General features: G+C 45.1%; 1 protein-coding gene across 2 annotated transcripts in view; it reads right to left on the bottom strand.

Annotated features, from left to right (window-relative positions):
- Window positions 1–17,358, bottom strand: part of Astn1 (astrotactin 1) — a 310,603-nt gene that overhangs the window by 35,671 nt on the left and 257,574 nt on the right. For both annotated transcript variants that reach the window (XM_004626776.2, XM_023710344.1), the window contains exon 17: window positions 2,245–2,513. In XM_004626776.2, the coding sequence (XP_004626833.1) occupies window positions 2,245–2,513 (269 nt within the window). The remainder of the gene's footprint in view (window positions 1–2,244; window positions 2,514–17,358) is intronic.

Genomic DNA, 17,358 nt, shown 5'->3' with positions numbered 1-17,358 from the left:
AGAGAGAGAGAGAGAGAATGAGAATGCAGCTGTATATCTCTCCTAATTATTTTGAGTATACAGATACAAAATGGTAGTTCATTTGTATCCCCCTTTTTTGTTTAGTTTTGTCAGAGAAGAGTATTCCATTCTCATTTAAATATTGTAGATGCATAAATTCAGCAAAATATTCCAATATAGTCCACTGCTATTATCGACTACTGGATGATCCCTATTTCTTTATACTCTCTGTAATTTACAGAATGAAAATGCTTATCATGTGCCATTGAATTCTGGAAGTGTTTAACTTTCTTTTCATCTGTACAAGGGCTCACAGCTAAGAGTTTGCCTTAAATCTCAGAGGAGACTTTGGACTTGGACATTTCAGCAATGCTGATACAGTTAGGAATACGACAACTCTTAGAAGTGGACAAAATACATTCTGTAAGGATCTGCATCAGTGTTCAGGATCCAGGGTTGGAATGTTATGACTTGTGTCTGGATGTTCCCCAAAGCCTCCTGTGGTCATGTGGGCCAGAATTTTCAGAGGCAGCTGAATCTAGAGTTTGTGCTTAGTTCTTTGTCTACTGCTGGGATTGAGGGCATGAGTGCTATGCCCAACCTAGGGCGGTCAGCTTGTATATGGTACAAGGGAGGAAGAAAGCCTTGCTCCTCTTACTTTGTTCTTGTTGCTTTTCTTGTCTTGAATGCCATGAACTCCTGGCCCTGTGTCACACCACCCTGCCCTGGAGCCAGCTGATTGTGAACTGAAACCTCTGTGAACTGTGAGCTAAATAATCCTTTTCTCCTTCACACAAGTAAGGGACCTAGCAAAAGGCAGGCTGATGATAAACTCCATGTACTGTCTTTATTTTGCTTGAGATACCCCCTTCATAAAGAAGGATGACGCCTTCTGATCTCTCCAAGCACTGATCTGTTCTGCACCTTGCACACCCTGTTTCAAAGGATTGTTCTGGTCACTTCTCAGACACACTGTCCTCAGGCATGTGGCATGGGACATCTCAGTTATCAGCTGCTGCAGCCTGAAGGAAAAAAAAAATGGGGTGGGCAAGGGGAGGGTTGGCATGGGATTAAAGGCGTGGCATGGCAGCTTAGGGTCTCCAGGTGACCACGCCCCTCCACCTTCCTTCCTTTAAAGACCCCTGCAGTGGTCCCTTATCTACCTCTCCTCTTCCCACAGCTGCCTCTATCAGATTCAAGAAGAACATGTAGGCCACAGGAACAATTTGTCTTTTCATTCCTGTGAAAAACCTTATTTTCACTCAATGAAGTCTCTATGGTGGAGGTGCGTAGGTGACAGAAACACATATGCCAGATCCCTCCTATTGGTCTGAACAACACCTATGAAACTGACTGTGACACACCAGGTGTCCCTTCAAAGAGAAAAAGGAAAGCAATTATCACCCCACCTGGATGGGCACACCTCTCAGGTAGCACCATGCATCTAGGGCTTCTGTTTTGTCTTGTCTCCGTGCAGCTTGGACTACACTCCCAGAAGTCCTGCAGGGGGAGCTGCCTTGTGGTTGTTGCTGTCTGTTCTGACTCACTTGCTATCCAAATGTCCTAGAGGTGGCTGGAAGGCCAAGTTACCGTCTCTGCCCCCTTTCCCTGTTTTATTCTTTTGGGCCTGTTAATTTTGTTTTCAACATCTTTGGAAAGGGAAAGGCAGAGGCAGAGGTGAAATAAGAATGACTGGGCAATGTCATGACCTAGCAGCACAGCAAAAGGCAGACGGGTCTGTGTGGTGATGGCATTTTTGTTGTTAGAGTCAGAATGATGTGGGGGAAGCAACCCCTCCAGGCTGGGGCTGCCAGGCCCTTCCTCTGAGATCTGGACCTTATACTACTACTTCTTACATTGCAGGCCTGGGGATCACCAGAGAGCTGGGCCACCTCCCATGCCAGCAAGGTGAGAGAGCTGAGCCTCAGGCTCTCCAAACAATGCCTTTGGTGATCACAAATTGATTCTATTTATAAACTTCCTTCCAGCCTCCTTTGCTCAGACTCTACAAGTGCCCTGTTATGGCTCCTGAATTTATTACTGTGGGTGTTGTGAATGCATTGATTTGACTTAATATGCAAACATGCAAATCTAAGCAAATTAAGTCCCTGAGTACCCAAACACAACATCTCCCTATCCAAATTCTAGCATGGAGCTCAGCTGTACCCTGTCTCTTCCTCGGGCCAGTTGGAAAAGCCCTCTGTGTGGATGATGCCTCTCAGATCTGAGTTCCAGGTCTCTTACCCTCTGGGTCTGATTGTTAGTCACCAGCTCATAGATGGGGGCTGCTCTGGTCACCTCCAGAAGGACGGGCTCAGCAGGAGTGTCAGGGTTGGATGTCACATGACACAAGGGGCAGGATGAGGGGCATCGTCCCTTGCTCTGGCACTCCATGCGGACTCCAGCTGCCATGCGCTTGGTGCCTGAGTCTGACAGGCTTGCAATGTATTCTGGGAATGTCAGCACCTTGGGGTCTCTTTCCCGCTCCTCCGACTCATCTGATGGAGAGTTGCCTGCCAGAAACAAGATAAAAGGCAGTAGTGAGAAAACCAAGACACCAAGGATGTCCTGAGCTCCTGGCCTCTGAGGGCTGAGGTCTGACCAATGGTTCATATATAAATTAGGAGATGTTCATTTTACCTACCTTTGCCATTGCAAAATAAGTGAATGGACAGCGTTTGTAAAGCACACGCCCAGCAGCTAGTACATACTAGCCCTCATCGTAAGCACTTCCATAGAGAAGATGTAGGGACCCTGGACTATGAAAGTGACGAGAGTTCAAGGTCTCCTTTAACTATTGCATGCATGGAATTCTACCACTGTGCCCATTTTATAGATGGGGAAAATGGGGTCAGTAGCCTCCATATCACACACTTGGCATATTTTGGGAGCTTGAATTTGAAGCCACTTTTTTCTGATTCCAAAGTCTTTAGGCCATAAAGTAAGAACACAATTGCTTAGCTTCATAATCCATTTATTGGAGACAGGTAGAAATTTCTACCTTTTCAAAAACACCCACACTCTTGATGAGTAAAAGGTAGAGTAAGGCATGTTTAATCTATTTTAGGTGCTAACCATGGAAAATGCCTAGCAGAGGGTAAGACATTTTTTTTTCCCACTGAGAGGAGAAAGCACTACTGGATATTTCTCTTCCAGTCGTTGTGAGCCCTCACTTAACTCTTTAAAGGAGATTAAAAGCACTGACTTCTGTAAGAAATTAGAACTCCTTGGCACAGTCGCGGTTCCAAACCACACAAAACTTCAGAGTGTCACCTTGGGAAGTATCATGCACACACAGAACACTTGTTCTGGTCTCCTCGGCCTTACCAAGACTGCAGCGCCGGCCAGGCCAGATCTCTGGACAAACCAGCTGGAATGGTGTCAAAGGGATCCCGGCAGGTGATGGCCAGATGCGACCCAGCAGCTTCTTAAGAGCTGTCTCCTCCAGGGCCCAGGTGCCGCCCGCCGCCCTCCTCTTGTTCGCTGAGGGAAAAGGGCCTGTTTGGAGCCATCGGGAGGCAGCGCTGCACGCTGCTTCCAAATCCCAGAGATCACTGAAGGAGTGAAGCGTCTTGAACAGGAGCTCCACGACACGGGGCTCTTCCCCGCACAGACCATACTGCACGGCCTTAGCCGTGGGAAATCATTCATTTAATACTTCTTCCAAAAAGTGCCAGAGTGGAGTTCATGTCCATCCTGGATTGTAAGTGTGGGGAGCAAACACCAAAATCCAGAATAGTGGCTCCGAAAGAAAGCCCAAGGCACAGCAACTAGCCCCAGCTGGGCAGCCTTGTCCACGCTGAGGCTTATGCACGCCACAGCCCCGTGGCTGGGAGTTTTGGTAAAGTGGCCTCCTTCAGGCTGGGGACTCCAAGATAAATAGGATGTAATTGTTGATAAATGTAATGATGATAAATTGATGATAAATGATGTAATTGATGATAAATAGGATGTAATTGGGACCCAGGGAAGCTTCTGACCAGGCCTCCTGGCTTCCTGAGTTCCCAGATGGACAGGCAGGAGTGGCCTGAGGAAGAGTCAGTTCATTGAACTCTGAGTTGAATTGCTGCACAAATAAGCCTCATTCCCTGGGAAGCTGAAAGAATACTTTTCTTTAATTTAACAAAGGGGTAAAGATGCAATCTTTCTTTTAAATACACGATTTTTGAAATTTTGCCATGGAACCCCGCTCAAGGGGTGGAAGAGTCTGTTCGGTGAGTTGTTCATAGGGACCTTAGCGCCACACAGAATTGTATTATCAACCCACCGCCCTCCTTCTGCAAGTCTGTTCAACAGAGGCAGTGACAAGCATTTCACGAAATGACCACTAGATGGTGGTATTGAACCTACGATGACTTGGACAACCATATTTAGCAAGCGCTTTAGTATCACAGAAAATAAATTCCTGGGGGAGAAAAGAAAGTAACACATGGTTATTTTAACAATTTTTGAGGATGTACGAATTTTTCCAATCGGTTAATAAAAATTTAAGAAGTAAAACAATTACATCCTATTTATCCTGGAGAGAAAGATAGAATGAGTCAGATGATAATGTCAGGACAATTACGGAAAAATAGGAGGGGAAATAAAAATCCTTTCACAGGGGGAAATAAAAATCCTTCCTCAATATTCTTTAACATAGAGTAAAAGTCATTTGCTAGGAAAAATAATACGCCACTAAATTCCTCCTCTGTCAACTACACCAATTAAAAGTAAGTGTCCTTCAGTTCTGGCTACTTGGCAATATGGGGAAGGGTCAGAGGTAGGGAGCAGGATGGAAAAAGGATGGGCTCTCCCATACTCTCCCTTCAATTTAGAAAATATTCAGGTCCACATGCACAAACAGTGAACTCCGAAAGCCATCTCTCCTGGTTCCAGGGCAGATGAAGATGTGTATGTGCAGTTAATGATACAGTTGGGGGCCAGCAAGATAGCTCAGCAGAATAAAGTTCCTGCTTTGGCAAGCACAGGGACCACGGCTCAATTCCAGTCACCACATGCAGCGCCAGCGCTGCCCCCAGGGCGGGCTGAGCTGACCAGAGTCCGGGCTTAGTGGTAAACACCTATAATCCCAGTGCTAGGAAAACTGAAAGCAGGAGAATCACCAAGAGTTTGAGCTGCGTAGTGAGACCCTGCAACAACTAAATACATTTTAAAGAATAGAAGGAGAAGGAGAAGGAGAAGGAGAAGGAGAAGGAGAAGGAGAAGGAGAAGGAGAAGGAGATACATTTGGGAGATGCTCCTTAAAATGATGGAGCCCAGACAGAAGCCCAGCTGAATCTCCTTTAGCCCAGAGAGTGCACCTCTAACTGTCCTGTTCCTGGTAAGTGACAGAGTGGCATGGTCTTAAAGCCTCAGGTGTGTCTGGTGTTGGACACTTGTTTGTAGAGCCCCCAGCCCTTGCTGGAGTGGGCGGAGGTGGAGATATTTGTGGGAAGGAAGTCCCTGTGGGAAAGACCACCTTACTTCCTTCTGCTTAGAGGGCTCTCCCCTCTTGCTGGCCCTGCTGTCACAGTCTTTGGGTAGAGTTCTTCTCTATCTTTCATAGCACTGGTAGAAATGCTGTAGAAATTTGGGAGACTCCATCATCTTTTCAAAAGGAATATTCTATTTCAATAAGTGCACAGTCCCTGTACAGTAGAAATAAACTGAAATTAAGGGTTTAAAAGATGATAATTTAGGCTAGGGAGATAGTTTAGCAGTCTAAGAGCCTGCCTGTCAAGCACAAGGACCCAGGTTTCACCCCCAGTACCACATGGGGGGGGGACACTGAGCTGGCCACCAAGGCCGGATGTGGTGGCAAATACCTGTAACTCCAGTGCTGGGAAGGCTGAGACAGAAAGATCACTATGAGTCCAAGTTGTATAGCAATACCCTGTACCAAATAAATATTTTTTTAAAAATTCTTTAAAAATAAGGGTGGGCCGAATAGCTCAGTGGATTAAAGTGCCTGCAAACAGGCTCAGGGACCAGGGCTTTGATCCCCATAAAAACTACAAAAAAAATTTAAAATAAAAGATGATAATTAGCAAAGATGTTCTCTGATAAAAGATGGCCATGTGGCCTCTTCCCACCCCTGCTTATAGAATTCATCCCATTGCTCTTGGGGTGGCTCTGGAGTCCGGCTGTGGCAATCCAATTTCTACCAGTAGTGCAATATCCAACCTGGAATGTAGTTAACAACCCTAAAATTGCAAAACATTTTGCAAATACAGTTTTCTATAAATAAATGCCATTTGCTTTAGGCTAAATCTGTATCCTACAGCACACAGCGGATGAATTTTCCCAATAAAATATCATGGCAGGAGTATATTGACACCCTTAATGCTCAGACGTTCATTGTGTTCTTGACGATGGCCTTAGGTATGCATACATTGACCCACCTCAATTCAGGGACACACGAGGATGATAAGAGTGACCAACGTGTTCTCACGCAAGGTTTGCTGAGCCTATGGGAATTGATGGGTCAGGAAAGTGAATTAGTTGTTGTGAAGTAAATTGGTACAATTCCTGTAGGGTTTGGGGTTGCCTGACACAACTCTCTCTCCTGAGTTGGTGCCCAAGGCAATGAGATGCTAATGACAGCACAGCCAGAACTACAGAGGCAGTTCGTTAAGCCGAGAAGAAATCAAATGCAAACTATTCAGGTCCCAGCTTTTGGAGGGCCTTCAGAGGCACAGGACAGAGGCCTGACAGGGGCAGGTGAAGCCCTGCCATATGGAGAGGTCCCAGAGCCCTAGGAGCCTGCCCGCCAGGCCCCCAAACCTGAACCTGCACCCAGAAGATGTAGCGGTTAGACATTCACAGCTCCTTCCCTGTCAGGATCTAGTTAGTCACCGGGGTTTGTGTCTTTGGACAGAAGGGTTGAGGTCACTCTGACACTGACGTGAACACATAGATCTGCCATGGTGACACAATCTCTGAGCCCTAAATAAGATGCAGTGCAATGTGATCAGTAATTAGACAAGACAGAGCACAAATTTATCACTTCTCCCTCCTCCTCAATATGAGATAAATGTTTGGGATCAGGAAGTAGATCCCAAAACATTTAGTAGTAGTTTCACATTGCACTGAAACTCCTTTGCCTAGTTTAATCCATCTCTGTATCTATCTATTTCCAATACACATAGATATAGTGGAGTGACATAAGTCATACCATATATTTAAATATTTACAAAATGTTACATATAAAGAATAAAACTGGCTGCCATGATGGCATTACAGCATATGCCTGTAATCTTGGAACTCTGGGAGGCTGAGGCAAGAGGATTGAAAGTTAGATCCCAGCCGAGGCAACCTAGTGACTATAGAGATATATACCTTCTGCCATGGTGACACAATCTCTGAGACCTAAATAAGATGCAGTGCAATGTGATCAGTAATTAGACAAGACAGAGCACAAATTCATCACTTCTCTCTCCTCCTCAATATGAGATAAATGCTTGGGATCAGGAAGGTATATTTCATGAAGGTATATTTCATGATGGAGGTATATTTCATGATGGAGGCCTTGGGTTGATTCCTGAGTAGCTAAATAAATAAATAAATAAATAAATTGTTATGGTTGTGTTCAGTTGTCCCCACAAAGCCTCATGCAGTTATGGGGAGGCTTCGAGAGCTTGTGATTAATTCACGATCCAATGCTGGCATTATGGGTGTGAGTGTTATAGCCGACCTGCGGCAGATAGACTGAATGCAGTATAAGGAAGGGAGAGAGGCTCGCTCTCTGCCACTGCTCCTCCCTTTTTGCTCTTGCTGTTTTGCTGTCTTCTGCCACCATGAACTGCTGCCCTCTGCCATGTGCTGCTCCTCTGCCTTGGAGCCAACTGATTATGGACTGAAACTTCCACAAACTGTGAGCTAAATAATCCTTTCCTTCCTTAATTTTGGGGGTCGGGTATTTTTTTTTTTACCAGCAATGAGAGAAAAGTAACTGAGGCATACATACATACATGCACACACACATATACATACCAGTGCACTTGTAAACACTTCTCTGGTCCCTTACTAAAGCTTCAAACAATCAACTGAAAATAGCAAAGTGCTGTTGTGGTTAGAGCTGACTATATATTGCTAGCCTGAGTCTCTCCCACAAGTAACACCTGTCTTTTGGTGCTGGGCTCAGAATCTTAAGGGACATTCTGGGACAAACATCCTTACCTGATGGATAAGCACCACACCCCAGCATATCTCTAGTCATTTCACCCATATTCCTCAGCTCTGCTTGTAGGTCAGAGTGCAGCGAGAGGCACTGTTAACTTCCCAGATTCTGCAATCAGAAAGCCCAGCTTCCTTGCTGGCGCTCTCCCTGTCCTCCCCTCCTGTGCTTTGTCTCCCTCTCCTTCTCCTAGCAATGGCTTAATCTTATAGCACCTCCCCAGCTGGTCCACTCTGTACCAACTGCCAGCCCAAGGAAGGAACAGTAGTTTCAGAAGTACTAATCGGACTCCTGTGTTTAATTTCTGACCTTACTTCTGCTAGCTGCGTAATCTGGAGTGAGTTCCACTGCCTTCCGTGTCTGGGCTTCATCTACTGTAAAGTGGAACTAATCAGGTTGATTCTGTAAGGCTGCAGCACAGATTAACTGATAGAAACTACAAAGAGAGTTTTGAGTTTTGAGCTGTGCTTGGGATCTAGGGTGTGCTCTCCCATGTTGCTTCCTTTCATGCCTGTCTGCTTACCTGCCCCACCTGCTACCAATTCTACCATCCGGTGGATGTTTGAAAGTTGCTGGGCCGGGGAGATGGCTCAGTAGAATAAGCACTTCCCTGGCAAGTGCAAGGGCCTGAGTTCAATCCCCAGTTCCACCAAAATAAATAAATAAATAAATAAATAAATAAATAAATAAATAAATAAATAAATAAATAAAAATGAAAGTTACATCTTGCTCTCTGCTCAAATACTCTGTAGGGCTGAAGGTGGAATGTACACTGAAGTACTCAACAGTTTATTAAGCAAATGTTTGTTGAATGACTGCAAGTGTCTGTGGAACGAACAAGCATTTCCCAAGACCCATATAATAGGGGCTACAGTCCGGGTGCTGCATGTGCTGCAGTTACTAATGACAAGACTTGCTTTAAATGATTTTGAGCATTGTTGTCCTGGATTCTTTTGAAATGTTTTCTTGCTTTTTTGTCCTAAGAGGGTCATCACTCTGAAATGGGTTCCATGACTTTCAGGTACAGCAAAGAATTCAGAAATGAATGAGTTACACAGATTTGAGGAAAACTCTGAAGAATTCATTTTGCAAATTTTGTAGGGGAGAGAGACAGTGAGAGGGGCAGAGGCAGAGGCCGAGCCACAGGCAGATTCCTCTAAGAATGCTAACCAATGCAGTCTGCTAGATGTGAGGATTTGGACTTTTGAAAGGGAACATCCTGATCTAGTGCTGAGGGGTGACAGGGGTTTCTGTGGCTAGAGACCCTGGGAAAGCTGTGGCCAATAGGGCTTCAAGCTTCCTGGCCCAGTGAAATCATGGCTACTGGTCACTGAGGTATAAGGAGAAACACCAGGCGTGAGCCTCTGGGGAGCCCTGGGGAGCCAAGTGGTAACAGACATGCTGGGGCTTGGCACCCCATACTTCCTTTCGCCAACAGAAATGGCACTGATGGGGTAACGAGAGAGACAGCCAACCTGGGCCCCAAGGGACAGGAAGAAACCTGAGAATCTGCGCCTTCTGCAGCTTTCCTTTCTGTCACTCTCAGCCTGCACACAGGAGGTTCCCTGGCTCACAGCCTCCGTCCTGCACTGCCCATCCGCTCCCAGGAACTACATCTTCTTTTGAGGATTGAATAATAGAAGACCATCAGTTGCCAACCATCCAACACATTCCAGAACAGTCTCAACCACAGAGAATGGATGTTTCTCTTCCTTCCTCTAAATGAATCCACAGGTAAAAAATTCTTTCTTCAGGATATATCCCTTATATTTTGTTCCAAGACTCAGGTTACTGTGCATTTCAGATTCTTAGTTCTTTAACATTTATTCAGGAAATTTCTAGGGTAGCAATGGCAAAGGGTCTTGTTATAACCATCCCCTATCAATCCCTCAAGAGCAGTATTTCATGGTGCTGTGAGGTCCAGCTTAATCATTAGCTGTCACTGACTAAAACCTCAGCAAAATGCCATTACTGGGATGTTCAAGGGGAGGTGTCTTCTGGTGAACTGAATTTTTGTTTAATTGATAGTTAACCAGAAAATGCTTACTTTTCCACCAGTTCCTCTTGACATTTTTCTTTTCTAAAAGTGCAGCATTCCAATTCCCTGCCTGCCTCATGAAGCACTGCCTACCAAACAGAATTAAACCTCTCCCCCAGGTGCCTCCAGGTGATGATTCTGTTCATCAATTATGACTATGCAGACTTGGAAGCTGTAGGAGACACAAATCAAATGGTGTCTGTCCTCCCAAAGACTTGGAAAAGTTGATCAGCAATGCAAGGTTATATTTTTCTAAGCTTATCCCCTCTTTGTAGGTGTGTGTCTAACACATAATCATGTGTTTGAGGTTTTTGGCTAATTAGGTCCATGTTAAGTGGAGATTTTGGTGTAGATGCAGTGCTTATTCTTTGCCAAAAGCTGTTAGTTGGCCTTAGCATGGGAATAATACATTTAATAGCAAACTGGCTAAACTCACCATAGCCTCCTCTGCCTCTTTTGGGTCAGTCATAGTGGCATTCCATTTGGGATGAGAAGTTGAGTCAAAGGAATTGCAGGAGAACAGAATCTACAGAGTCTTAATAAAAAACACAAGGTTGACCTTTGAGGCTTAGCTATGATCCCAGCTTCACGCCCTATACATTGTGAACTTGGTATGAACAAGAAGAAATGAAGCACACTCAGTGAGGCAAACATTTTAACAATACCTGGCTGTCTCTACACAGCCTATATATTTCAGGAGGAATAAGAATCAGATCCAGGGACTGCTGGGAAACCCTAAGGCTTTTGCTTCAGTAATGATCTTGTCTAATCAGCTCCACTGTCCACTTCCAGTGGGCAGGGAGCTGCCTTGCACTGCGCTGGATTGCTGTGCCTCTCATCTGAGTCCCCACTCCAGAATGTTGAACAAACACAGGGATGGAAAGAGCAAGGACAATGTAGCCCGTTTAGTCTCTGCTTGCCTTAAACTCCTCTAAAGACACCTGAAGCCTCATACAAATTTATAAAGGCAACACTAGGAAGCCGAGAAGCCTCTTCCGGATTGTCTCAAGGCATTTGCTAGGTGCACGCAGTGGGGGAGGGGAGGGGCTGGGTGAGGCCTCCCTGCCCATGCACACTAATGCAGAGTTTCTCTTCCATTCTTTCTCCATGTGCTTTTGAGATCCACTCTGCCCCTCTCACTCCTAGAAGAAATAATTCTAGTGGTAATCTGTACCCACACTCAGAGGACCATTGAACATACTGTGACATTGCACTTGGCTTTTCAACTTGTCTATTGCAAAGGTAAGGACCTTCTTTGTGTCCCCAGAGCCCAGCCTTGGCATCTTGAAGGAGCTCCTACAATTGTGGCTGAAGCTTAACACCTCTGTGTGCGCCTTGTCTTATACCCACATTTCTAGAGCTTGAGTGGAACAATTTAAAGTTTATCTGATTCTGTGTTTTCATTTGTTTTTTTACAGTCCTGTTACTTTATGCACTAAATGCCTTTCATGCAACTTCAGAGTTTCAGTTCTCATCAAGTTTTCCCTCTTGGTTTCTTAGGAGGCCACCTTCACAAATTACCAGTGAGTGACTTAAAATGATGACCATGTGCTCTCCAGTTCTGGGGGTAAAATTTCAAAATCAAAGTATAGGTAGGGCTACTCTTTTTGAGTTTCTAGAGAAACAGCCTTCCTTGCTGCCTCCTCACTTCGGGAAGCTGACAACAGGGTCCAGCATTCCTTGGCTTGTAACTCCATCACTCCAAGCTTGGCCTCAGCTGTCAATTGGCTTTTTGTTCTGTGTGTCTGTGTCCAGAGCTACCTCTTCTTCCCCTTATAAAGACACCATCCAATGGATATAGGGATCCTTAGCCCAAGGTCACCTCATCTTCATTACATTTGCAAAGGCCCCAAGTGATCAGCCCACTGCAGTGTCCGTTATACTCACTACAGAGCCCTTCCCCATCCACAGCGTGTGACAATTCCCTCGCCAGCCACCTGAGAACCGGCCACCCATCCCTCCCTGGCTTCCTCCCAGGCCACAGAAGCAATAGGAAGAGGAAGCAAGTTTCTAGTCTACCAGTGTCTTGCCACCCAGGAGCCGTGAGCAACCTCTTGTCAGCTTCAAAATAAACCTGTCATAGAGATTCAGAGTCACAACCTTCACAATATGCAGAGCTGCTCTGGACTGCACCTGCTGTTTCAGAGCAGACAGAGCAGCATGGGAGAGGAGGGCAGAGAGAGAAGACGCTGCTGCGAGAGAGGTGAAAACGAGGAACACCGGAGGGATTTGCTATTTTCAAATCTCCATTAGTGGAAAGATGAGGCAGACGAGTGGGCACGCAGGGCAGCCCACCAGCAGAGAAGCTCTGGTGCGCTTGGCTGGATACCACGCGCCCACCCCTGCTCCACAGCCTTGTCTTTCTGGTCTGGAAGGGTGAGGTGGGAAGCCCAGGGTGAGCCGACAGATCAGCTGGCAGCCAGCGTATCCTGTCTTTCTCGGTCCTCTCCAAGAAGGAGCCAGGAAATCTCTGTGGAGAAGAGCCCAGGACAAGAAAAAGAAGAGTGCGGTGGCCGACAGCATCGGAGAGTGAGCAAACAAGGGAGCCCCTGGCACCGGCGGGGCCTCTGCTCGTGTCGAGGGCTCTACCCACTTACCCGGTACACTTAGGGACGCTTCCTGCTGCCTACCACACAGCAGTTTCTCGCCTAGAGCTTGCCCATCCCATCGGCCCTGCATCACTCCCTGCGTCTCCCTCTGCCCATGCAGCACCTGCCTGCTTACCTGTTCCTGCCTCTCCCCTACTCGCTCCTACCTCCCAGCTCTCTTCCTTTTACCTTAAACCTAAATGAGGCATCAGGGCAGGGAAGCCGTGGAGATCTCTGCAGTGGGTGAAATCAGCACACTGCCATGCCTCGTCTCGGCTCCACGTTCTAACCTCGGCTCCGTGGTGCTTACGCCACATGCCAAGGGAGGGCGGAGGTGTGCGCTGCGTGCAGGTGGGAGTCTGTCGAGTACGAGTGGCTCCACAGCAGGAGCTTAAGAGTCTCGCTGAGATGCTGCAAAGGAAGCCTTATAAATATCTTTAACTACCAAATGGCCTAGAAATTTTTAATAAAATATTATTCAGTAATAATACCACTCCAACCGGCAAGGGAATGTTGTAACGGTCTCCATTTTCCTCTGGATACTCATCTGGTTTCTGTTTTTCAAATGAATTTGGATGTTAAATCCTTTTGCTGCCCTGACCAATTTATTCTGCAAATTAACTATATATGACAGAACTTAAAGTCCGTTATCACTTAGCTTTGCCTCACTGAAATTTATGCTGCTTCTCGGCCCACTGGAGCCACAAGCTCCAACAGATTGTGGCTTTTGGTGGGGATTTGGGATTCTGCACAATCCTCTCACTTCTTGGTCTTCATCTCTTGAGTTCTGAAATAGTTCTGAAATTGAGAGGGCCATACTCTTTTAACCTCTAGGTGACCTGTGTCCCCTGCTCTTAGGTCCTCTCATTTCTGCAGCTACTTTTTCCATCCTAATGAAGCTTTTATTATGTGATTTTATCAACAGCTGCAAGGGAAGCAGTTTGAGAGGGAGCCTCCTGGGACTCAGACGGGGCTTTGGTGCCGTTTGTAAATGGAAGAACCAGCTGGGCCCTGAGGCAGGCAAAGGCAGACAGAGTCAAGGGGCACTGATGGGAAGACCTTGGCCTCTGAGCCAGTGTGGATCATAGAGAGCCCCGTGAGCAAAGTGAGGAACAGGCTCGGTGCCTGAGAAAAGAAACCAGGGATTCACTCAGCTCTGAGTGGTGCAAGCAGGGAGCAATGCTGAGCCCCTGGAGGGCAGCTGGGGTTGCAGAGCTGCCCATGGCAGCAGAGGAACAGTTGTTAAGGCAGCGGGGCGCTTCAGAATGGGTCTGAGGAGGTACAGAGGGAGGGCTGGTGCGGTTCTCTTATGTATTTGAGGGCTTGTCACCTGCAAATGGGATCCATGCCTTTTGTGCATTTCCAGAGAGCAGAACTGAGCCCCACGGCAGGGGATGAAGGGGAGATCAGCTTACCAAGCCACAGATGTTCACTGAGTGCTTACTCTGTGCCAGGAACAGTGCTCCGTGTTCAGCAGTCACTCAGATAAATGAGATAAAGGAAAGAAAACAAAGCTTATTTTCTAGGGAAGAGAGGGTGGGCAGAAAAGAAGACAATCTGGGGACTGGGGATTAAGCTGTGGTTCAGTGCTTGCCTGGAAAGAATGAGGTTCTGAGTTCAATTCCCAATATCCCTCTCCAAAAGAAAAAAAGATAAAGAAAAGGAAAGAAAAGTAGACAGTTTGAAGGGGGTGTTACTAGAGGACTGGGATGGACGCTTTGGCACACCTAGGAGGAAACGCTGCAGTCTTCTTGGGCGAGAGGAGGTGGAATGAAGACACGGGGTTCTCTCAAGGATGAAGCTTTGCAATAATTTATAGCTGACACAAAGCAAGATAGTCAATCTTGGAGATGACAAAGCCTCCACAACCAGAAGGATTCATGCAGAAGCTGCTCAACCGTCTGGCGCACTGTGAGGGCAGGATGAACATTCCTGGAAACCGAGTTTCATGTGCTTTTTAACAATTATTTTTAAGCTTCTATTATTCTGTAACTTCATTCCAAAGATCTCCTAAATCAGCGGAGCTGGTGATTTGCATTTTGTCTGGCATCTCAAGTGATGATTCTCAAGCTATCTTCAGATAACATGTTGAGATTCAGCACTTTAGGCAATGATACTATTGTGTTTAATTTTTTTTTAAAGAGAATTAAAAAGTAGGGAGAAAAAGCATTAGAAATGATACAGAACTTCACCAAACAAAATAATAGGAATTCAACAATGGTTGTTATATTGCATGTTGTTGCCTTCAAATTAATTATTCAGATTACCAGATATAAGCATGCAAAATTGGTTCAAAACTTAAAAAGAAGAGAGAAAAAATTTAAGCATTAACTTCTCTTTTCAATAGACCAGCAGAAATCAGCAGTACAATTACCCAAGCTATCCTATGAATATGCATATGTATTTTTCCCTTCCTTCTTTCTTTCCTCTTTCGTTTTCCTCATCTCAGTTGCTCTTTCCCTTTGAACAATTCCTTTCCCTTTTACAGTATCTATTGTACCTTTCAGATTTTATTTACTCTTTCAGTTTCTTACATGATACAATATGATGTTTACCTGTGGGTCTAATTTATTTCACTTATGAATGAGTATGACCTTTTGGTTCATCCATTTACCTATAAAAGCCTTGGGTTTATTGTTTTTATAGTGGTATAAAAATACCACTTTTTAAATTCTTTTCTCAGTTGATGGGCATTTGGGTTGTTTCCACGATTTAGTTATGATAAACTGCATTGCTATAAACATGGAAATATTTATTCTGGAAAAACACTGAGGAGGGGAATAGCTGGGTTGAGTGAGACATCTAATCTTAGTTTGTTGAGGCATCTCCACACTGATTTCCATAATGTTTGTACCAGTCTGCACTCCCACCCACAATGGAGAAGGGTTCCTTTTCCCTCCCAGCCTCTCCAGCACTTGCTGGTTGATCTCTTGATGGCAGCCATTCTTTCTTGAGATGGAATCTCAGTGTTCTTTTAATGTGCATTTCTTGAATGACCAATGATGTTGAACACTTTTTCACATACTTCTTTGCCATTTGCATTTCTTCATCCAAGAAGTATGCATTCATCTGAGATTATATTGTGAGATACTTTTAAAAAATTATCACAAATAACCACAATAATCAAAAGAGGTGAAAGTGGGAAATAGAATCTTTAACACTATAAGTGTTTGCTACTAATAAACACCTCTACTGTTTATGGAGCAATTCTTCAAGCATCTACTCAGAACTTCAGTATTCAAGGGCCTAATTTGAAAATTACTGATCAAGACTCTGCCAGCCTTGGGCCGAATAGTACCAAAGGTAGCCAATGGACTTCCCAAGACAAAGCTCACATACAGACCCTGAATTGATCATCGATGTAAGCACCAGATTCTGTTACCACATATAGTCACATTGCCTCCTGGATTTTGCTAGACAAAAAGTACTGTCAATGCTTCTAAGGGACCCTAAATAAAAATTCAGTCCTAATGTAGGGGTAAATAAGTGCCAATACTCTTGAGCAAAGAACAGATTTACTTGCAAGTGTATGTTCCTCCTCTTGTAAGGAAAAGCCTTCATGGAGAAGTAAAAGAAGGCAGAGCACCTACCTCCAGAGAGCCTTGTGCAGTGGGTGTTACACTGACAGCAAAGAGAAAGGTGAATGCAGATGCCGGGTCTAATTCTTTCCTCCAGACAAGGCTACTAATTAACAGATGGCAGTATTCATTCATCTTATTCAAATGCCATGCATTTGATTTATCATTATATTTTCAATCAAGGTGACACTGTGGGGGCTGGTGAGATGGCTCAGTGGTCTAAAGCACCTACTTGGAACAAGCTTAGCAAAGCACAGGGACCGCGGTTCAATCCCCCAGCACCACATGCCAGCCAGCCCGCCCCCTGGTGGGCTGAGCTGGCCACACACACACACACACACACACAATAAATATATAAATAATTAAAAAAAGATGACACTGTGGTTTTATATATTTATGTGGTTTTACGTACTTACAATAAAAATAGACATTAAAATAATGACAAACATTAAACTGACTTAATTGTATGGCCTCCAAACAGGTCCCTACCAAAGAAGGATGTTATCAATGTAGCATGACCCAGTCGGTGGCACTGATAACCATTATGCATGGTTATCTCATTATCTCCTCATTTAAGGCCCTGCTCCCAAGGTGTCTGCTGTGGTTTAGATGTGGTCTCAGTGCCTTCTCCAAAGGTCATTTGCTGGGACTTCGTCCTCAATGTGGCAGCATTAAGAGTTGGTGATGCCTTTAAGAGGCGGGCCCTAGTGGAAGGTTCTAAGCTCACTGAAGATGCTTCTTTTGGAAGGGCTTGAGGTAGTTTGGACGTGTTCTATATAGGTACCAACTCCACAGCTCCACATGTGGAATGCAAACATTATATGCTGCAAACATGTACTAAACAATAACACTATAGTCATCATAAGATTCAATCTGGATCCTCCAGGGCATCCTTTTTAGCTATAAAGGATTGTTCTCTGAATTACAGCACTAGTTGATTAATGCTTGCTGGAGTGGATGGTATACAAATGGAAACCATTAAGACCCTCTGTTTTG

Source organism: Octodon degus, unplaced genomic scaffold (genome assembly GCF_000260255.1).
Source record: "Octodon degus isolate 3935 unplaced genomic scaffold, OctDeg1.0 scaffold00017, whole genome shotgun sequence".
NCBI lineage: Eukaryota > Metazoa > Chordata > Mammalia > Rodentia > Octodontidae > Octodon > Octodon degus.
The sequence above is the reverse complement of the archived record's forward strand: the minus strand, read 5'-3'. Positions and strand labels throughout refer to the sequence as shown.